Source organism: Periplaneta americana, chromosome 5, assembly GCF_040183065.1.
Source record: "Periplaneta americana isolate PAMFEO1 chromosome 5, P.americana_PAMFEO1_priV1, whole genome shotgun sequence".
Lineage (NCBI taxonomy): Eukaryota > Metazoa > Arthropoda > Insecta > Blattodea > Blattidae > Periplaneta > Periplaneta americana.
This window is the reverse complement of record NC_091121.1, coordinates 62508266-62531084: the sequence shown is the minus strand read 5'-3', so window position 1 is coordinate 62531084 and position 22819 is coordinate 62508266. Positions and strand designations below refer to the sequence as shown.

The following is a 22819-nucleotide window of genomic DNA, read 5'->3' as shown; positions in this document are numbered from 1 at the left end:
CATCTTGAAAACATCATAAAACTATAGTAGGTTACCAGTGCAGTTATATTTAAAAAGGATACAATCACAAACAACTGAAATTCAAAGTGTGGTAAGTTTCTAAAATCTATATATGGACCATGGGCATTAATTTTATTGATTTTGTTCTGAAGGCCATTACAATATTAGAATTTCGCTAATCTGGCCCTCAGCAATCCTGTCCCCCTTCTAGTGGAAGGGGGGGAGGGGGGAAACCGCGCGCGCGCGCGCACACACACACACACACACACACTCTTTATCCAAATTTGAAGCATATTATCTGCCTTCCCCATGCACTGCACCATGAATAATAATAATAATAATAATAATAATAATAATAATAATAATGATTTATTTAACCTGGCAGAGTTAAGGCCATACAGCCTTCTCTAACACTCAACTAGAAGTAAAAACTGTGTTACAAAAACACTACAAATTTACAAAGTATACTACAATTTTACACACGAAACTGAATACGATAATAATAATAAAATGTAAACAACAAGTAAGAAGAAATCAGACATAATATATAACATACAGAAAGAAAGAAAAAAGCATAATAAAATGTGAACAGCAGGTCAAAATAAATGAGGCATACAAAGTATAAAAAAAAATAAGACAATTATTGATGATAATAATAATAATAATAATAATAATAATAATAATAATAATAATGATAAAAAATAAGATTAGTAATAATAATAGTAATAATAATAATAATAATAATAATAATAATAATAATAATAGGCCTAATAGTAATAATGATACTAATAGTAGTAATAAAATAGTGCAGTACCAAGCATACAATGAATACAATATTTTTAAGTATACACAGTAAGGAAAATTATGATTATATATATATATATATTATATGATTATATATATGTTTCGATTATCCAACTAAATTAATTTATTCTGAATTTAATGTATTTAATATTGAACAAATTTATAAGTATACGCTGTTAAAATTTTATCATAAAAATCGTAATAAGTTTGTATTACAGACACACAATTATGACACAAGACGAAATATTAATTCAACATTAGTAGAACCTAAATGTCTCACATCTGCTGGTCTAAAGCATAGCATAAATTTTGGCCCTCGGTTGTACAATGCTTTAACTAAATTACACCCAGAACTTCTAACATGTAACCCAATAACATATAACAAGAAAATTAGAAACGTGTTAATATCTTCAATTTGATTAAATAAATTTATAGCCTATGTGTATGAATTAATCAACCTATATTATATTTGTATTCTATAATTTTGAAATATATATTAGTCCTACTTTTCACGTGCGATATTATTCTTCTCTAGTGTTAATATTATATTATATAATTCCATTGCCGCTGTAATTATATTTTAGTTCCTATTTTATTTTACTTATTTATTTTTATTATTATTATTATTATTATTATTATTATTATTATTATTATTATTTATTTTAATATTATATCTGAACTGCGACCGAGCACGAGCACTGCTCATTCGGTCTCAAATTTTGTTAATACTACTGTATCTTCTTTTTATATTGCTTGTATTATTTTATTTGTATTTCTCTTTGTTTCTTTTGTAATTATATTTCTTTATTCTGTATATTTGAATTTAAATAAATAAATAAATATAGCTCAACTTATCACATTAGAGATAAACCACTATCGGAAAATATGAAAACAAAAATATAAAATAAGTTAAATATCACTAGAACATAAAAAAAAAAAAATGTGAATACGTGGAAACATGAAATACAACACTTGTCATAATAGTAAGTTAGTTTGCAACTCGTCATAAGATAATTTTCTAACTTGGATTTGAAAGATTTCAATGTTCGGCAGCCCTTGACTTCAGGCGGCAGAGAGTTCCAGTGACGAGAGGTAGCAACAGTGAAAGATGAGGAATACAGAGATGATGTGTGAAGTGGAATTTCTAGCGTGTTATCACGTTGTGATTGAGTATTAATATTATGATAGAAAGAGAGAGTATGAAAACGAGCGAATAAATAATAGGGGGATGAAGTGTACATAATTCGATATAAGAGAGAAAGTGAGTGCAGATTTCTCCTCTCATGTAACCTAAGCCATGAGAACTTCTCGAAAGAAGGTGAGATATGATCATAGTATCGAACATTACAAATGAAGCGGATGCACGCGTTATGAACACACTGTAGTTTCTGAGCGGAATCAATCCTGAGATCACTGAACAAAACGTCGCAATAATCGAAGTGAGGTAGAATGAGTGTCTGTACCAGCGTCTGTTTTCATTTAGATGGATAATGATACAATCTTTTTAGTGAATGGAGAATAGAGAATGCCTTCTTATATGTATATTTAATATGCGTATCCCAATTGAGATTAGATTCGAAATGCACTCCAAGATTTTTTACGGTAGGGCTAAACGGGATGATTGTTTTATTCAGTTTCACAGGTGGAATATTCAGGTCATTGACTTCAGGAATTAATCTACGGTTCGCGAACAGAATAGCCTGTGATTTAAATGCTTTTAGGTTAAGACCAAATTGTTGAGACCAGGAAGAGATGGAATCAAGATCTTCATTAAGACTATTAATGCTATCATTTAGTGCATCAGGACGGGCTGAGTCCACACCTGTGGAGTAACGGTCAGTGCGTCTGGCTGCGAAACCAGGTGGCCCGTGTTCGAATCCCGGTCGGGGCAAGTTACCTGGTTGAGGTTTTTTCCGGGGTTTTTCCTCAACCCAATACGAGCAAATGCTGGGTAACTTCCGGTGCTGGACCCCGGACTCATTTCACCGGCATTATCACCTTCATATCATTCAGACGCTAAATAACCTAGATGTTGATACAGCGTCATAAAATAACCTAATAAAATAAATAAAAAAAGGACGGGCTGAAACATACAATTGAACGTCGTCTGCATATATTTGATATCTGCAGTGCTTAAATGATTTAGACATTCCATTTATATAAATAAAGAAGAGCAAGGGGCCTAATACTGATCCCTGAGGAACTCCTGTGTCTACAGTACGCCAGGATGAGAAACGATTATTAGATATGACACGCTGCTGGTGGCCAGTAAGGTAAGGAGTACATCCAGGTGATAGCACTATCAGAAAGGAGTAGGGTTTGTAGTTTAGTCAATAGTAGATCAAAGTCAACAGAATCAAAGCCTTTGCTATAGTCCAATAAAACTAGTACAGTAGCCTGTCATTTATCCATGGCTGCGCGTATGTCCTCAGTAACATTCAACAAAGCAGTAGAAGTGCTATGGCCATTTCTGAATCCTGACTGTAAAGGGTCTAAAAGATTAAATTCTATTAGGTAGTCTGACAACTGCTTATGAATGATGCATTCCAGGGCTTTAGATAAAACGGGAAGAATGGAGATTGGCCTATAGTCTTTTGCAAAAGTAGGTGAATTTACTTTAGGTGGGCGTACCAAAGCTGTTTTCCAGAGTTGTGGATAAACAGACGTGATAATTGAAGAATTGAAAATATGGGTTATTACAGGAAGCACGACATCGACAAACTTATTGATAAAGACTATGCTTATGTTATCAGTGCCTTGTGCTTTAGATTTAATGCTTTTAAGAGCCCTTCTTACTTCAGAATCAGTAATGTGCGAGAAGAAAAATTTTTCGCGAGGAGGAGGATTAGCTAGGAGAGTATTAATTGTATTTAGTTTTGACTGTTTTTCAGGTCATATAGTGGGAGGTGAGGTAAAGTAGTCATTGAGTTTATCAAGTGGTATGTTTATAACTTCAGCTTCTGATGCTTTCTTCCCTACTCCCATATCATGTAAGTTATTGCAAAGACACCGCGGGGGAATGGACGGGTCGACGAGACTCAGGGCGTGACAGTGTTTGGCATTCCTAATTCCTTCTTTCAAATTTCTGAATAGAATTAATTACATTTACATAAACATTAACTTTTATTAAAGGTCTCCTTGAAAGCACCTGCTCATGTTGCTGCGTATAGAGGACGCCTACCAGATCTAGCTCTGCCACCACAGCCTATACTAACGAGATGGGTTATGCCAAAATGTGCCAGCTATATTACCAAAAGAGAAAAACATTGCACCAAAAGTGAAAACTGTACCCAATTTCTACAGGATGCTTCTTCTCAACAGGTCGCTTTGCTGCAGAATGCTTCAAGAAGCGCTCGACCAACTTCACCACTCCTCCACGTCCAGTCTCTTCATCATCTAGCTCAATCACCTCATTGGGACCACCACTGAGACGAGGCTTTATCTTTGTGATGTCACCCAGACCAGGAAGTGTCCTGCGTGCCAAACGCTGCAACACTGTTTTAGTCTTAGTTTCATATTCCTTTTCCGTTGATGGTGGTTGCAATATTATTTCCTTCTCATCTTCATCATCTTCTGGGGATGGTGGCTGTAGATTCTCCCACCATGGTTCCTTTTTCTGCTCCTTGTGCTCTTCACAATTATCTACTTTGTCACAAACTTGAACCATGGGGGAGGATTCCTCATCTTGGGTCTCTGTATAATGAAGGTGCAGATCTTCTGTGTTTGCTTCTTCTCTCTCTGAGGATGTCTCTACATTTGTGACATTCCTGTTTTCAGTCGTCTCCTGGGAGGATAATCTCTCCAGACGAATGTCCATTGCATTACTCTCATCGTCATGAAAAGAAGAGCGAGCCAAAATGTTGGGGCAACTGTCCATACTCTCTGATTCACTGTAATGCAAATGGAAGTCACAACTGTCTGCCAGTTCAGTTGCACAGTTGCTATCCTCCACATTAACGTTCGAAACACTCCTGGGAGTTTTAAATGCATATGAAACACTGTTTGAATCACCAATCTCACTGCTAATTCTGGTAATATCACTTGCTGAAATATCGGTTTCACTATTATGTACAGCTGTATCTCTCAATGGAAGACTGTTGCTTACTTCACGAGATATGTCAACACTACACACACCTGTATCACTAATTAAAATGTTGGTACCACTACTAGAAACAAGAACATCTTCAGTAGGATTTTTACTTTCACTGGCAACATTACTAGGGCTCTGGTTACTTCCATCATCTTTATCATGAATACTGCTTCTTTCATTGACATCATTACTAGAAACATTTTCTTCACTGGTATCATTATTAGAACTATTGCTTTCATTTCCATCTTTATTAGGACTAATACTTCTTTCATTTCCATCTTTATTAGGACTAATACTTCTTTCATTTCCATCTTTATTAGGACTAATACTTCTTTCATTTACATCTTTATTAGGACTAATGCTTCTTTCATTTACATTTGTACTAGGATTATTGTTTTCTTCATTTATAACAAAGTGGTCATTATTACTAGTGGTTTCATTATCAGGTTTAGTGGCGTCACTATATGGAAAACCATTATAGCTTTCATTCTTAGTAGTGTCGCCATCATTATCTGATTCATCTGATTCAGACTTATAAAATTCTTCAACTTCCTTTTCTTTTTCCTCTAGTTGCTTCCTGTAACATATACAAAAAATCACTTACCTTCTATTATTAATAACTATACAAATTACACATTTCCCCCCTTAAAAAAACAAATATCATTCTAATTTTGCCAAACAAAGGAAAATGTTGAATACATTTTCAGATAAAAATCTACTCTGTGTATACTCACAGTTTGAAATTTCTCTAAGACTATTAGTCACTCAAATTGCAGAATAATGTAAAATAAATATTATGCTTGTATAATCTCTCCAAAATTGTGTAGATGGCAAAAAACAGAACTACCAAACCACCTACCAAACTCGACGAAGGTCCTCTGAGGACATCTTGAGTGATGTAGTACTTGGTGTTGTACTTCGACGTTGCAAGAATTCTGTAAGGCTGCGTTGTCGTGGTTTGTGATATGGAAGAGATACGCGTGACTCCCTAACCAACCGCTGTGTTTCACTGTGAATCTGCTGCACTGCATTAGACTGTAAAACAATAGAAATCTTGAAACTAGGTAAGATTTATACGTAGAAATTAAGGAATACATCACATGGAAAGAAAATACATGGAGACAATCTTCAATCAAGGTTTCTTAATAATGACTATAATGTAAAATGGAGTAAATTTGTGTGTCACGAAGTTGAAACAAATTTTCGCATTATATGTTTATGCATTTCACAACAATTCAGTTCGTTTGTCAATTTCAAATGATATTACTGTTTGTAGCTTATTTTCTTAAATAAAATCATTTAAATACACCCAAATAAGATGAATTTTCGTTTTCTGGCTTGCACATCAGGCATTATTCATAACACTAAATGTAAGACATTTTTCTTTGTACATTTTAAGTAAATACATGTAATTGATTTTGAATGTACTGTACAAAATAGCTGCATGTAAACTGTAATAATTTTTAATATTACTTTTCTAGTTATGAATATCGGCATTTAACAGTCATATTAGTGTTATAATATACAGAATCATAAGTAACTGACAGGGATGGTTTTCAGTCATGTTATGTATCTTTGAATCACAGTATTCCTAATCTCAAATCAGGCAGCTACTTTTCTTCTTTGTAGCAGAGCTGAACATCTGCGTGGTATTTTGCTCATTTATTCTATGCCAACAGGATGCCAACTCACCAGATATACCAACAGCAAATGCACACTACGAATGAAAAAGTGGCACTTTCTAGTGGGCACATTTGTGACTAGACTGGCTGTATGGCATCAAATATTTTTATTGACAAGAATATATAATATGTCCGAGAATCATCTCTGTCAGCAAAGTTATATTGGAACAAAACCGGAATTAATCCGAACATTACGATCAAAAGGCATAGTACAATCTGTAATGTACCGAGCACAAATCTTCATTTTCAGACCCAAACTATTATTTCTAACTGGTGACCAGTGATGTTCACATATTCCATAACATTCGATTATTGAGATTTTATAGAAATCAGTTATGGGCTATAAATTAGCACTGTATTTAATCAAAATATTTCAATGTTTTCCATCACACGCCAATAAATGTGTATAGCTCTTCTATGGCTTGAATTGATATATCGGAGCATGTCTTATTTATATCAACAAAAGTGATTAGCAGGATGAGTAGCCTATACTAAAAACAAAATACAACTCTGATCTGTCTTATCGTGATGCGTGGGGTCGTATATTCGCCCAAGAATGTTTCCGAAAGCGAGATATTCATGGAAGAATATACTGCGTGAGTCGTAGCTTCTGTATCAAAGAGTTGCCAATGTTGACCTCTGGTCTAAAATGTGATAATTAACTAGATCCCAGATAAGTTGTCCTTCTGACTAGCAGTTGTCTGAACACTGGAGCTGTCATATAAACTCGTACATACACTGGTGTTCAAAGATACCCGACCCCTACAAATTGATAGTGTTTGATAATTTGTTCATCTAAGTGTAGCTGCTTTGGTTATTTCTTGGTGCAAAACATGGATTAATGAAGCTGAACTTTTGTTTATTTTCTTAGGAAGTTAAATTTTGATTGTTACTCCATAAAAAGATTTATGTTGCATAAAACTGCAATAAGCGTATTTGATATGTACAGTATTATTTATGCTGGGCTGGGTTGTATCAAGATGGCGGTGTGCGCATTGGCGCTAGCTTCAGCTGTCTAATGTTGTGTAGTATGGATGGGCCACTCTATTTTATTCTATGCTAATTGGTAAGAACACTCAGCACGCCAAGCTGAGGAATCCTGGGTTCGATTCATGGTGCCGAAACGAATTTTTCTCCAATAATAGTATATTTGTGATGACTGCATAAGTAATGTATTACACAATATTCAATTATAAGAAAATATATGTGTGTTAACAGTATAACAAACTGTTGTTGAAATCGCTAATATGTTTTCGCGGGATATCAGCCGAGTTAAGATTTTGGAATGCTCCAAGCTTTCGACTGCTATCTCTGCAGCCATCTTCAGGGAAGTGATGTCCGAACAGAAAGTCGAAAGGTTATATAGATGTGGCTGTCTCAGGTGAAACGGGATTGGTTGGCGGATCGGCCAATCCGGGGCCGGGAATTGTCATCGCTCGTAAGCTCCGCCCCTCCCGGGATTACTGCGTGAAGTTTGGCGGGCGGCGAGCCCTGTTCCGCCGGTTGGAATCGGTTGCCGTCCTCGGTCCGTGATCTTCATGACCTTGATTGTAAGAGGGCCTGAGTTGGTCTAAGGCCGGTGTCCATGCCTGACTGAGCTGGAGTCCACTGTCTCTGTTAAAGTTGTTTTTCTCCAGCTTGATCTCTATGGCCTCCTTGATTGTACGATCCCAGTAGTGGCTTGATTTGTTAATGACCTTGGTGTGGTCAAACAGTATTTTATGCTCCTTTTTCTATGCTGTGTTGCGCCACTGCAGATTTTTCCGGGTAATACAGCCTCAGGTTCCTGAAGATGGCTGCAGAGATAGCAGTCGAAAGCTTGGAGCATTCCAAAATCTTAACTCGGCTGATATCCCGCGAAAACATATTAGCGAACCAACGCCGAGAAAGCCTCAAATCATACATGTTGTTGAAATGGCTACAAAGTCATTTAAATATGTGCTCCAGTAAATATGACATCTGTCTGAATGCAGGAGTAGACCTTAGAAGATACTAAAAGGAGGAGAGTGCGGGTCAGAGCTGTGGCTAGGGTCCTGGCATAGCTCAGTTGGTAAGAGTACTCAGCACAACGAGCTGAGAGTCCTGGGTTAAAAACTGATGACGTCCAATTTATCTAATCTAAAGTTATATTATAGATTAATTAATTTGTCCTACAGAATAATATATGTAATATTGACAATTAATATTTGAGGAGAAAAATTCAAATTCAAAGGAGAAAGATTCGATCCGGTGCTGTAGATTGAATTCGGCGTAGCTCAGTGGTCAGAGCGCTTGGTACATAGAACCAAGGACCCGGGTTCGATCCCTGGTGCCGGAGCGAATTTTTTTCCTCAAATATTAATTGATCTAAAGTTGTTAACTAATGCTGTGTTCTTAGCAATAAAGTCATCAATTCTCTTGTTTTCCAATATAGGAGAGTGCTGTAGTAAAAAAGTGTAACAGTTTTAATGTAGGCACCACATTTTTATGTTATGGCAGTTATGCCATTGGTTAGAAGGTCCATTATGACCTAGCATGGAAGACTGACAGACAACTCCACTGACCATATCCCTGCTTCACCACTTAGAGGACACTTATGTATGCCATGACTGGTCCGCATGCTGAAAAGATATTTCCTTCATTTTTATGTAACAGTTATACCAGAAAAGAATCTTGCACAATGTGGAGGTGAGAATGGGATTTGAGTAGGAGAGGTTATGGAATGCATTTCACTGCCCCTTGCAACCCATCTGATCTAAAGTTCTAAAGTTGTTACATACAGATGAAGCAAAGTCTTTATAATGACATAAACATACTTAAATGTGGATTAAAGTCCATCACTTTTTCTAGGATACTCACCTTACTCTTTCTTTCAGTCTGTGACCTGCGCTTTGAACTAACTTTCGGCTTGCTTTTAGTAGGAGCATCATCTTCAGAACCTTCTGCATCATACAAATCATTGTTCTGTGACAAGTTGAAGTGTGACTTAGAACTCTGTTCAGAATTGTAACTTGGCACCTCATCTTCAGAACCTTCTGCATCATACAGATCTCTGTTCTGTGATAAGGTGAAGTGTGACTTAGAACTCTGTTCAGAATTGTATCTTGGCACCTCATCTTCAGACACCTTTTCATCATACAAGGCACCTTTCACCTGCGTATCGTCAAGTACTTCATAGTCATTTATACGAGGTTCCTCATCCGAGCTGCAATCACTATCCATTAAAATCTTCCACCTTTTTTTCTTGTTTCCATCAGTCTCTGATTTAGGAATTTCAGGTTCGGCTGAATGCAAGGGTGTTCTGGAAAGAGTCTTGCCACCCTCAGAAAATACGAAAAGAGATTCAGAATCACTCTCAAGTACACGAGGCTCTTTTACAACTGCACTTGAGTTTTCACTGATGCTAGAAGTCTCATCATCACTATCCACGACATTTTTTCTGATAGATCTCCTCTTCACAATCACCTCTTCGTCATCAGAAGAATTCTGTCCCACAGAAATGCCAGTCACCATTGTGTAAAAGATACAACCAGAAGAAACTGAAATTACAGAATAATCATATTATGGATATCCACAACATAGGAGAAATTTCAGAGACAACCCTCCCTTTACATCAATTTGTCACCATACATACACCATTTATTGGATCATGTAAAAGAGAAAAGCAATTATGAATAACTTACTACTCACTCAGTTATAAGATTTACTTAAATATGTGAATATTCCATTTAAAACTACTTGTAAAATACAAAATCAAATTAAGTACAGTGAAGTTAAACACAATACAAGAGCAAAACAAAATCAAGGTCATCTAAACACTTAAACTTCTTGTAAAAATTAAATACTATAACAGCAATCTTGTCAATAAATTAACTTTTTTTAACTTTCGTATATAATCTAAGCCTTAACATTGTTTTAAAATGTAAATAGAACTAAAAATGTTGTTTCAAATAAAAATCATTTACTGTACTATCTCCATAAAATGTAAACTATTTGGTCTACAACTCATTATAAAAGTAACTACTCAGTTATACATCTTGATTACACACTTTTTTGTATCACTAATGATCTGGTGAATTTGTTATAAGCTTAGGCCTATAAACAACTTCCCTGTGTTAATTGAAACTATTACGGTATTTTACCTTAGTAAATTACAATTTTCGGCTTTATATTCTGAAGATGGCAATATCAAGCCGAAATTAGTCACTAAAGTAAAATACCGTAATAGTTTCAATTTACCACAAGGAAGTTGTTTATATAAGATATTCACCAAATTACTACGTGGTTGCTGATTAATAGTACTTAGCCTACTTTAAAATAGCATACAATAATAATAACCCACCAGCCTACGTCAAGGATGTCCTTTATCACCTACCCTGTTTAACATCTACTTGAAGAATTTAGTGAAGAACTGTTTTCAGAACATGGGAGGAGTGATAGTAGGAGGAAGAAGAATAAAGTGCATAAGATTTGCTGATGATATGGCGTGTTAGCAGAAGAGATGATACTAAAGGATATGCTACTGCTGCTAAATGACAGCTGTTAACAGTATGTGATGAAAATAAATCTAAATAAGATGAAGAGCATTGTCATAGGAAGAAAAATACAGAAGATAAACTTGCGAATTCTAAATGAGGCAGTAGAGCAAGTGGACAGCAGCTTCAAATACTTGGGGTGTACTATAAGCAGTAACATGAGCTACTGTCAGGAAGTCAGAAGGAGGATAGCCAAGAAAGCTTTTAATAGAAAAAGGAGCATCTTCTGCGGACCTCTAACGCTGTTGTAATTTTTTTAGTAAGTTATTTTACGACTCTTTTGTCCACATCTTACGTTATTTAGCATCTGAATGAGATGAAGGTGATAATGCCGGTGAAATGAGTCCGGGGTCCAGCACCGAAAGTTACTCAGCATCTTGCTCATATTGGGTTGAGGAAAAAACCCGGAAAAAACATCAACCAGGTAACAGACCGGGAATCGAACCGGGTCACTTGGTTTCGCGGTCAGACGCATTAACCGTTATTCCACAGGTGTGGACCGCTGCTGTAAAGATTTACCACTTTTCTAAACTTAAAATCTTGCTAATTTAATATAAACTTGGGTAATTAGCAAGGGACCGCCAGTCTTTTACAAGGTATGTGACAAGGTTAGTGGTTAGTTGAGGAGATATCTAAGTGACGCGAGGCCGAGGATCTTGAATCATTGAAATCTTTTCACATATTCCTCGGCCTCATGTCACTTAGATATCACCTCAACTAACCCATTAACCGTATCACACCTACCTTGTAAACGACCAGCGGTCACTTGCTAATTACCAAAACTTGAAACATTATTCCAGAGTTTAATTACACACATAATGACAAATTACACAATATTCTTACTTGTAATTTCAGTCAATGCATTAAATTACATAAAATGACGACATACGATTCTAGTAATAATTACACGTCTTCTTTTGTTAAATGAAATCCACTTAACACTTTTTTGCCAATTCAAGTTATTCTTTCAACACTTAAAAAACAAACACTCCAACATCCACATGAAAGTAAACGGCGGTAAAATTGAAAGTTAACACAATGAAACGTTAGATGGCAATAGTTGGCAGTCTGCGGCAGAGTTGCCAATTCAGCGATATTTTCGCTAGATCTGGTATATTTCCGTGTATATAATTATCATCTTTCCACCTACTACTTTTCAGTCCATCTATACCTTCCCCAACACCCAATTGAAAACCTATCCTTTTACCCTTACTATCTTCTCTCTTTCTCTTTCCCTCCCTCTATCTCTCTCGTACAGCCTCAAGGTTATTATGCTTACCATACTGTTCTTCCATTTTTCATTCGACTTAACGTGATGACCCGTTCCTTTTTCTTTTTTGAATCCAATGCGATACCAGTATTCAGTCTATTTTCAAATTTTGTCTTATTTTTACGCCTCTGACTTGATTTATTTGCTCTTGAAGCCTTAATCTCATATGTTTTTGAAAAGAAAAGATCTTGTTTCAATTGTATCTGACCCTGTTTCAGCTATGTTTAAAAATAACTCTTCTAATAATTGATTTGTGGGATGTAATGTAAACCGCCTCACCCTGGGTCACGCTTAATAGTTTTATTACCTTATTTCACTTAAGGCGGGTGACCATTTTTGCTATTTTCGGACTCATTAAAAAAAAAAAAAGGCTTCTCTATCAGATCACAAAAGCTGACAGTTCAACTCCCAATAGTTACGAGAATCTGTTCGTACAAAGTTGGAAATCAAAATCATTGTTGGGGCACTAAGGGCGAATGTGTATTTCAAACTTCACAATTCACAATAATATTTTCATGGGCAGCCACCTTTATGGTTAACAGTTTTCTTCGTGTTCACAAGGCGGTAGTTCACAATCAATTTCATTTCGTTTTTTCGCTTTCCTGGCAACCTCAGACTTGTGACAACCGTCCTTAGTGAAGTAAGGTAGGTACTTACTTACTTACTTACAAATGGCTTTTAAGGAACCCGAAGGTTCATTGCCGCCCTCACATAAGCCCGCCAGCGGTCCCTATCCTGTGCAAGATTAATCCAGTCTCTATCATCATACCGCACCTCCCTCAAATCCATTTTAATATTATTCTTCCCATCTACGTCTCGGCCTCCCTAAAGGTCTTTTTCCCTCCGGTCTCCCAACTAACACTCTATATGCATTTCTGGATTCGCCCATACGTGCTACATGCCCTGCCCATCTCAAACGTCTGGATTTAATGTTCCTAATTATGTTAGGTGAAGAATACAATGCGTGCAGTTCTGTGTTGTGTAACTTTCTCCATTCTCCTGTAACTTCATCCCGCTTAGCCCCAAATATTTTCCTAAGCACCTTATTCTCAAACACCCTTAACCTATGTTCCTCTCTCAGAGTGAGAGTCCAAGTTTCACAACCATACAGAAGAACCGGTAATATAACTGTTTTATAAATTCTAACTTTGGACAGCAGACTGGATGATAAGAGCTTCTCAACCGAATAATAACACGCATTTCCCATATTTATTCTGCGTTTAATTTCCTCCCGAGTGTCATTTATATTTGTTACTGTTGCTCCAAGATATTTGAATTTTTCCACCTCTTCGAAGGATAAATCTCCAATTTTTATATTTCCATTTCGTACAATATTCTGGTCACGAGACATAATCATATACTTTGTCTTTTCGGGATTTACTTCCAAACCGATCGCTCTACTTGCTTCAAGTGAAATTTCCGTGTTTTCCCTAATCGTTTGTGTATTTTCTCCTAACATATTCACGTCATCCGCATAGACAAGAAGCTGATGTAACCCGTTCAATTCCAAACCCTGCCTGTTATCCTGAACTTTCCTAATGGCATATTCTAGCGCGAAGTTAAAAAGTAAAGGTGATAGTGCATCTCCCTGCTTTAGCCCGCAGTGAATTGGAAAAGCATCAGATAGAAACTGACCTATACGGACTCTGCTGTATGTTTCACTGAGACACATTTTAATTAATCGAACTAGTTTCTTGGGAATACCAAATTCAATAAGAATATCATATAATACTTCCCTCTTAACCGAGTCATATGCCTTTTTGAAATCTATGAATAACTGATGTACTGTACCCTTATACTCCCATTTTTTCTCCATTATCTGTCGAATACAAAAAATCTGATCAATAGTCGATCTATTACGCCGAAAACCGCACTGATGATCCCCAATAATTTCATCTACGTACGGAGTTAATCTTCTCAAAAGAATATTGGACAAAATTTTGTACGACGTCAACAAAAGTGATATTCCTCGAAAGTTACCACAGTTGGTTTTGTCCCCCTTTTTAAAAATAGGTACAATTATGGACTCCTTCCATTGTTCTGGTACAATTTCCTTTTCCCAAATAGCAAGTACAAGTTTATAAATTTCGCTATATAATGCGCTTCCGCCCTCTTGTATTAATTCTGCTGGAATTTGATCGATACCTGGAGACTTGTACTTTTTCAGATTTTCTATCGCAATTTCGACTTCTGAAAGCGTGGGTTCGGGTATAAATGGCTCAGCAGTTTGTATTTCAATTTCGTCCCGATCATTTCTATTTGGCCTATGTACATTTAGTAGTTGCGCAAAATAGTTTTTCCATCTGTTTAGGATTGATGGAGAGTCTGCAAGCAAGTCACCATTCTCATCCTTGATCACGTTTACCCTTGGCTGATATCCATTCTTAAATTCCTTTATACCCTTACATAAATCTCGAATGTTTTTATTCTTACTATTTGTTTCTACCTCATTCAGTTTTTCCTTCAAGTAACCTCTCTTTTTATTCCTAAGTGTACGACTTGCTTCCCGTCTTTCATTGAAATAATTATCTCTCTTCTCCTCAACTGGATCCTGTAAGAATTTCAATTTTGCCTGTTTCCTTCTTTCTACTACCATGCAACAATCTTCATCAAACCACGGTTTCTTTTTCTTAGTTTCATAATAACCTATGCTCTGCTCAGCTGCAATTTTGATACTATCTCTGATATTTTCCCACACGCTATTAACATCTAATTCTTTCTCAACTTCGTCGGAACTTTCTAAAGTGGCAAACCTATTCGAAATTTCGACCTGATAATTTTGCTTAGCTTCCTCGTCCTTTAATTTCAAAATATTGAATTTAGTAATATTAACTTGTTGCTCTACTCGCTTGGCTACTGATAATCTTTCTCTTAATTCTCCAATCACCAAATAATGGTCAGAATTACAGTCTGCACCCCTGAAAGTTCGAATATCTACTATACTAGTATGTCTCCGTTTATCTATCAAGATGTGATCTATTTGGTTGTGTGTCAATCCATCTGGAGAAGTCCAAGTATATTTATGTAAAAAAGGTCGAATTTATCAGTGACAGGTTATCATATTTAGTACTTAAGGGTAGATGGTGCGACATCATAGTTATAAATGCTCACGCCCCTACAGAAGAGAAAGACGACCATATAAAGAATAGCTTCTATGAGGAATTGGAACATACTTTTGATCAGTTCCCTAGATATCACATGAAGGTAGGTACAGTAATAATAAATTGATGGCTATTTTATAAAACATGTAGGAATGGTATCTTCATCTGCTGTCTCCAATGAAAACTATATTGCTTCTAAATACTGGAAGGTTCAACTGCTAATTCATCGCTAAATGCAATGTGATGGATGAATAATGTACTTAATAATTCATCCACGACAGTGCATTGAAAAACAATTGATTTGTGTATTCTTAGGTACTTTTTCATCATACTTTAAATGTTTATTTTTCCAATTCTTTCTCTTAAACAATCTATATTTTATATATTATATAAATGTCCTATTATCACTTTGTCTTCAGAACGGTTTTATAGCGGATTTTCAAGGATTGAGTTTGTGACACTGACAAGCAGACAGCAGACGCAGAGTACATAGTACATACTGTAAAGTACACGTGGGGTTGGATGGACTTCGTTGGAATTATTTATATTATGCTTTAAGTCGTTTATTTGTAGCCATGAGCGGAAAGTTCCTACCATTGCGAATTATAAACCAAACTAACAGGCAACATAATGGAACAGTTATTTTTTTCCATGGCTCTGGTAAAATTTTCTTTGCACTTTATAGGCCTGTTACGTAAAATATGTTATCTAGATTTTACATAGGGCTGCATAGAGTGAAAATGCTGACCAAATAACGTAAATGAATGCACAGATATACATTATACGGCATGCCTATTATATTTGCCTTTTATTTACCGGTATGCTCTTTTATATTTTCCACAGATCAAATTACCGGTATCAGTAGTTTCTTCCCCTTGAGATTCTTGCGTAAGCTGAGTTCAAGAGTTCTTGGGCTATCTCATCCTAGTGTGTTATTCATTCAAATTAAAGAAAAAGCACTAGAGCAGCCGTGGCGAAAATGTGATCATGCGCCGAGCCACTGTGTAACCTGCAACGTGCATAGCACCTATGGAGGGAGGCGAACACCCGAAGGGGAAGTGAAGCAACTGTCTGACTTACTAACGGATTTTCATTTTCCTTACGTCAAGCACTTAAATACAATTTTATACAGTACAAGACTGCAAACTAATGTTTAGTACGTGAAACGAAGAAATAAATGAACAATATCACAACCTAAAATTAACTGTCTTCAGAATGGCTCTGCGACAGAGTTTCAAAATCAGGAATTATGTCACTTACTGCCAGTCGTAGTGGACCACGAAGGTATTTGTCTGTCAGTCGTGATCTAAATTTGGTTTTTACTATTTTCATTGTTGAAAATAATTGTTCACAAACGTAAGTTGTAGCAAGCGAAAGAACGAAGCTTCGGATATTTATTTTTTGGCAAAGATTTGAAAAGTTAAACATTTGTCAGGTCCTTACATCTAGCTTTCATTTAACATCACATTGTAAATCTGTGAGTTTAAATTGAAGATCTAACCGCATTATTCGTACATCTGCTGAAAAAGGATCGACGTACAGAGATAATAATAATAATAATAATAATAATAATAATAATAATAAGCTTAATAATAATAATAATAATACTTAACCTTTTAATGTTTCAAGAGTGACATGTAGTATAATGTCGCTTTATGTTATACTACCGTTTTCCTCGTAATACTTGTGAAAAAATCATACATTTAATATTCTCATCGTATTGGCAGCAAAAAATGCGTCCTCCCATCCTACTTGAAACTGTCGTTTTTGTTGCGGTACATGGTTTCGAGAGAGACATTGCGACGATATGCCACTCGCAGGTCAGAGACAAATGCAAATGGAACTGAGTTTGACTCCAGCAAGTGAGAGGGTGGGGGCTGGAGGAGATAGGAACCAAGAGAAATACATAGCTATCATTGCGAGCCACAATGTGCTCACGAGTCACATTTTCGCTGCGGCTGCACTAGAGAGAGGGAAACTTCTAATTTCCATTTTAGGGTTTTTGGACTAATATGACATGTTGAAACAAACCCTGTGCTATTCAATCTTTACTGACTTCAGTGAAATGCAAAAATCTCTCCTATCTTGTCTTCTCTTCAGTGAAGTCAAATATAGCACTAATTGTAGATTAGTTTCCCACATTTGGTGTTTAGGAACTCAGCTTTAAGTATTTTATTCTGTTGTATGTTACACATTCGTAACTTCTCTGGTACAATGGGTAAAATAGATATTGGCTGGTAATTACAGTATTTTTGTATTTCTTATGATTTTTTTTGTATTACTTTTTCTATTTTTAATATACATTATCTGGAAAGATGCCTCTTTCTAGACACATGTTTATTATGAATTAAAACGGCTTTATATTCCTATACAACATACTTTTAATGTGTTTACGTCTATGTTAATAACAGTTAAATTGGTAATGGTATTGTTTACCTGGACAGTTGGCAATTTTAGTAGGCCTACTTGGTAATTCTTTTATTTAGGAAATATCGGTAATCTAGTAATCTCTCTTATTTTGAACTGTGGCTTCTCGAGATAGTTAATGGACAATATAATATGTTGACATAATAATTCAGAGATATCATGGAATTTGTGTAGTTTGTTATTCAGGTCCTGTTAATGATGTTAAGCAGTTATGCCCCTCCTTATGTATTTTTCACTTTTGTAGAAAGTAGTACTTCCATTGCGAATTTACAGTAGACTATAAGCCTGAAACAAGGTGGTGATTAGAGGCAAAAAATTATTTCTATACCATGTGATTTAATATTACACAATTAGAAATGATTTCTTGTTTTTTCCGTCTTCAGGTGACACTGGAGAAGGAGCTAGTGAGTATATCAAGTTCTTGCTCAGAAAGGATTTCCAATTTCCGCATCTGCAAGTTCTCTTTCCCACAGCTCCACTTCGACCATACACACCACTTGATGGAGAGGTGAATAAAGGCCATAATTTTAAGTCTAAATGTATTTAATCTTCCACAAACAGAGAAAATTTCCTGTCACTCGTAAGTTTCTTAAATGCCATGTCTTTTGTTGCCATGAAGTAACAACACTTACCATCTTATATTACAAATTCGAACAGTATGAGAATTTTTATGGTCATATACAAAGTGTAAACGATATAAATTGACAAAAATACTGATGGTAGAGCATAAATAACTGAAGAAAAAAGTCAAATAACGTTTTCTTTAACTATCTGGATTTTCCCAGAAAAAAAAAAGTGTTTTCTGAGTTCCCCCCCCCCCCTCGAAAATGAGAATATTTACTTTGCGTAATATGTACCCTGAGGCAGTCGTTTGTTTACTCTGTTGTATATTGGTATGAGTTTGGAGCAAGATCATTGGCAATAGCATTCACATTCAGTCGAAAGTATAAACAAATAATTAAACTACTGTCACTCTTAAAAACATAGTATTTTACAAATTAAAAATAAAATTATAATAAATAATTACATTTCACTAGACCAATATGTACTATCTATATAATTTTGGCAGTTTATATCGTTTATATTCTGTATAATATTTAAAGATTTATGTATTTTTGTGATACTTTTTCTGTGCTTCATTAGGTTATATAGGTTAATTATAACTGAAATGAGTGCTTAAGAGCTCACCAATGTGACAATTTTCCTTAAATCTTTACATTTTGTATACGAGCACATACTTTAATTTCAGTGTTCATTGTCACTCATCATATTATAAATATTTCTGTGCGAGAAAGATTCAAAATGTGCTATGAAAAGTTTGCCACATTTATTTGTAAGAAAATTAATTTCTTAATTTTTTATACACAGCATATAAAGGTTATCCCCAATTAAGAGATGCCATTCCACCTGTCTCTCAACTTTTTTTATTAAAATGTGAGATTCATTCTAATACGCTATAATATGTTTCATTTATACAGTTTTGATTCAGTACTTTGGAAGAAAAAGGCTTGGGTTCTATATAAAATTCAACTTAGGTTATCAATAAAAAAAGTTTCAAGCTAAGCAAAAATTATACAATCTGATACCTACACAATTAAATATATTGTGTCATCAAAGTTATGAAGCAAGCATTTCTGACGTGATAATGTAGCAGTATGTACTTTGTGCAGCTAAGTCATGTGTGGTTCAATCGCTTGAGCCTCTCTCCTGATGCACCAGAACACACAGAGACACTGGAGTCTGTTGGCAGAGATGTAACCAGCTTCATCCAACACAACATAATAAAATGTGGCATCCCCGAGAACAGAATCATAGTTGGTATGTAAGCTCATAAAAGAACAAATTATTCACAGGTAAGAGTTGTTTTCAACTACAGAGGTTATTCAGCATCAAAATTCAATATGGGCAGAAAATGTCTAGCAAAAATTTCCTGGAGGCCTTTTTACCTGCTGTAAATCTTCGACACAACCTTACAACCTCACTTCCCTTCCAGAGGAAGTCATTCTGAAGATTTTATCACCAATGGCCAAATTTGAAACTGTAAATCTTGGATCTAACAGCTAGCATGGTATCTGTTAGACCACCAGGGACAACAAAATTCTTCACCATTAGGGATTTATTTTAAAAAAAAACGTCATAACAAGAATTCTATAGTTAACATTATGTCAAACAGAAAAAACTTGCACAAAAAAACTTTTGTGAGAAAGAACCTCCTTTTTTTTTTTCCAATGGAAAGGTATTTTAATAGTGTCTTGATTATTGGCTAATGTTTTCGACTTAAAAAAAAATTAGAGGTACTAAAGGTAGTGGGATCCTGTAGGCAAGTAAATATGGTATTAATTGTTATTATATCCTAATTCCCAATTTTTTATCCTTCACACATTCCAGTGATGTGCACTTATTCTAGAGCTAAATGATTTTTTTTTTTAATTACACCCACTTTCATACCCAAATTTCAACAAGTTAATCCAAATAATAAATATAAATGTTTTCATTTCTGTACTGTTTCCTTATTTTTCATTTAATCCTAGACGACAGTCATCAACACTTCCACATATCAACTTTTATTTCAGGAGGATTTTCAATGGGAGGAGCACTGGCAATGCATGTTGGATTCAGATTAATGCCAAAGATCGCAGGAGTGTTTGCCCTGTCTTCGTTTCTGAGTCACAGCTCATCTATATACAAAGTAAGTAATATCTACAAAAACACGATATTTTGAGTGCTCATCCACTATCCTGTAACAAGTTTGTTGCAGCCTATCAACTTGCAATGCCTATTCTCATATTTTCTACTTTTTTCTGCTTTGTCCACCAGTCTCTGCTAACATAGTGTGCAGTACAGTGAATGTGAATGAAATAACCATCTTCAACATACGATATGACTATATTGTTGCAAAATAATACTTTAAAAAACTTGCCAGCCCCAAATGTGAAGTAATGATTTCTTACTTAATAGAATTTATATATGCTATGATGTACCGAAGTACATATGATACTTCCGTGCAGAAATTCTGCATCATCATATGATGAAAGATGAGTGAAACAGAGAAAAATTCTCTATGGCAAATCCCGATGCCAGAGAGAATTTTTCTCCATGAATAACAAATAGTAACTTAAAATAAGTTCTGTCTGCACTGATACTGAATAGCATGTATCGTGATATGTTCTCAGCTTATTTTCCTACCATGGCAGTTTCAGAGTGAAGATTATGTCCAACATTAGTTAACATTGGCACTGAAAGAAGCTTTCTACATCATTCTTCCATGCAGTGACAGCTTCATTTACCAATTCAGCCTGTACACTAATCTATCAATAAACTATTCTAGGACACAACTTGAACCAATTGATCAGTCTATAAAGTACTGCAGTATAATATGCAAAATGCTGCAGTTTTCATAGCCTTATCTTAAATAAGAGAAATTGACATGGACCTTTCCTGTTGAATTTACAATAATAAAACACAACCTAGACGCATAAATTCCTCTGTTTTCACTTTCTGGCACTTCATATCTTCTTTACAAAAAGCTCTTCAATGTTCTTAAGTTTACTGACAATAACCTCGCAATATTTAAGATGGTATTCCAAAGAATTTATAAAATTTGAGTCATATTTTCATAATACATCCTTCAGAAGCACATTGCTGACTAATTTGTTACAATTAGATATTAAATTAAATACCGTTAATATTTGTCATAAAGCAATTAAAATAATTTACAACTGCAGTGGCCATGTTGTTGCCAGAACAAAATGCATACTTTTCTTTGACCAGTAGTTTTACTGAAAGTTTTGGATTTTGCATGTAAAACATGTTGGTTAACGAGAATTCAATCGTTGTTGGAAACCACAGGCAACTAAAATCATTCAAAGCGAGTCTCAAACGAGATTAATTTATGTTTGCGTGAGTTGTGAAATGTTCACACATTATGCAGGAGAGTGTACCATCTTTGAATTGAAGTATAATTTATAAAATGTAATAACATGAGTTTGTTTCTTATCTACGGAGCATAGAATTCATGACTTCATAATATATTTATATATATATATTTTTTTCTTTTTGCAGATGTTGCAAGACATGCCGCGAGAAAGTATAAATTTGCCGCCTCTTTTCATGTGTCATGGTGACAGAGACACACTTGTTTCACATGAATGGGGTGAGGAAACATTCAAGATGCTCACGCAACTAGGAGTACATGGGGAGTTCCACACTATTTCTAATGCACTCCATGAACTGAAACGAAAGGAAATGCTTCAGCTGTACGAATGGATAACTCAGAAACTACCACCCTCCACGTGAAGGGTTCAGATTCACATGCTACTTGGTTGGTTCTCTAATAGAACTGTACTGTATACTGCATGAAGTTATACTGTGTGCCCTTAAGCAAACTCCTGTCACAGGCTGGAATTTCAAGACAGGGAGGATCAAGTAAAAATTTGTTACATATTTCACGGGTATAGAAATAGTCAATATGATATTAATGTAGTGGAGAATGAATTTTTATCCATATTTTCGTTACTGTATAACTCTACAGAATTAAATGATTTTATTTATTTATATATATTTTCTTTATTAAAAACTACTATGTTAAGTAAGAATGAAATAGGAAAGATATAGAATGGCATATGTAACAGTACATTTGCACTGTAAGTTGAATTCAAAGTCTAATGCTATAATGAACCACTCTTATTCCTGCAGAGTCATTTGAATCATCACGAAACAGCCTTAGAAAGTGAATTCAAATTCAAATGCTAAATATTGTTTGCCACTATGGTTCAGTGCTTCCCAGCCAAAAGTCCACTGTTTGATTTCCAGCATAGGCAGAGATTTATCTCCATTCCACAGAACTGGATGTGTGTCTTTTGTCTTGTACTTTACCTGTAGTGACCTGGTATGTTCAGTGTTGAATCCAGCCAATTTCCTCCAAAGGGAAT

At 35.3% G+C, this 22819-nt stretch overlaps 2 protein-coding genes across 3 annotated transcripts in view; one reads left to right on the top strand and one right to left on the bottom strand.

The window, feature by feature from the left end:
- The window catches only part of LOC138699751 (claspin-like), a 37109-nt gene extending 25008 nt beyond the window's left edge, over positions 1 to 12101 (bottom strand). The window contains exons 1-4 of one of the 2 annotated variants that reach the window (XM_069825866.1): positions 11934 to 12101; positions 9415 to 10094; positions 5754 to 5929; positions 4095 to 5471 (exon numbers count right to left, since the gene is read on the bottom strand). In XM_069825866.1, the coding sequence (XP_069681967.1) occupies positions 4095 to 5471; positions 5754 to 5929; positions 9415 to 10068 (2207 nt within the window). In that variant the 5' untranslated portion in view covers positions 10069 to 10094; positions 11934 to 12101. The remainder of the gene's footprint in view (positions 1 to 4094; positions 5472 to 5753; positions 5930 to 9414; positions 10095 to 11933) is intronic. The other variant, XM_069825867.1, reaches the window with a different exon arrangement.
- Positions 12102 to 15941: 3840 nt separating this feature from the next.
- On the top strand, positions 15942 to 22444 carry LOC138699750 (lysophospholipase-like protein 1). Its single transcript, XM_069825864.1, has 5 exons — positions 15942 to 16121; positions 18272 to 18396; positions 19559 to 19706; positions 20462 to 20577; positions 21951 to 22444. Exons 1-5 carry the CDS (start codon positions 16037 to 16039, stop codon positions 22182 to 22184), a joined length of 708 nt encoding a protein of 235 aa, XP_069681965.1. The 5' UTR covers positions 15942 to 16036; the 3' UTR covers positions 22185 to 22444.
- Positions 22445 to 22819: the final 375 nt, after the last annotated feature.

Bases quoted from the DNA above. Each gene is read 5' to 3' on its own strand.
- LOC138699750 (XM_069825864.1), top strand. From the start codon at position 16,037: ATGAGCGGAAAGTTCCTACCATTGCGAATTATAAACCAAACTAACAGG. The intron at 18,397-19,558 runs GTGAATAAAGGC...TACTTTGTGCAG, and splicing joins ACACACCACTTGATGGAGAG to CTAAGTCATGTGTGGTTCAA. The intron at 19,707-20,461 runs GTATGTAAGCTC...CTTTTATTTCAG, and splicing joins CGAGAACAGAATCATAGTTG to GAGGATTTTCAATGGGAGGA.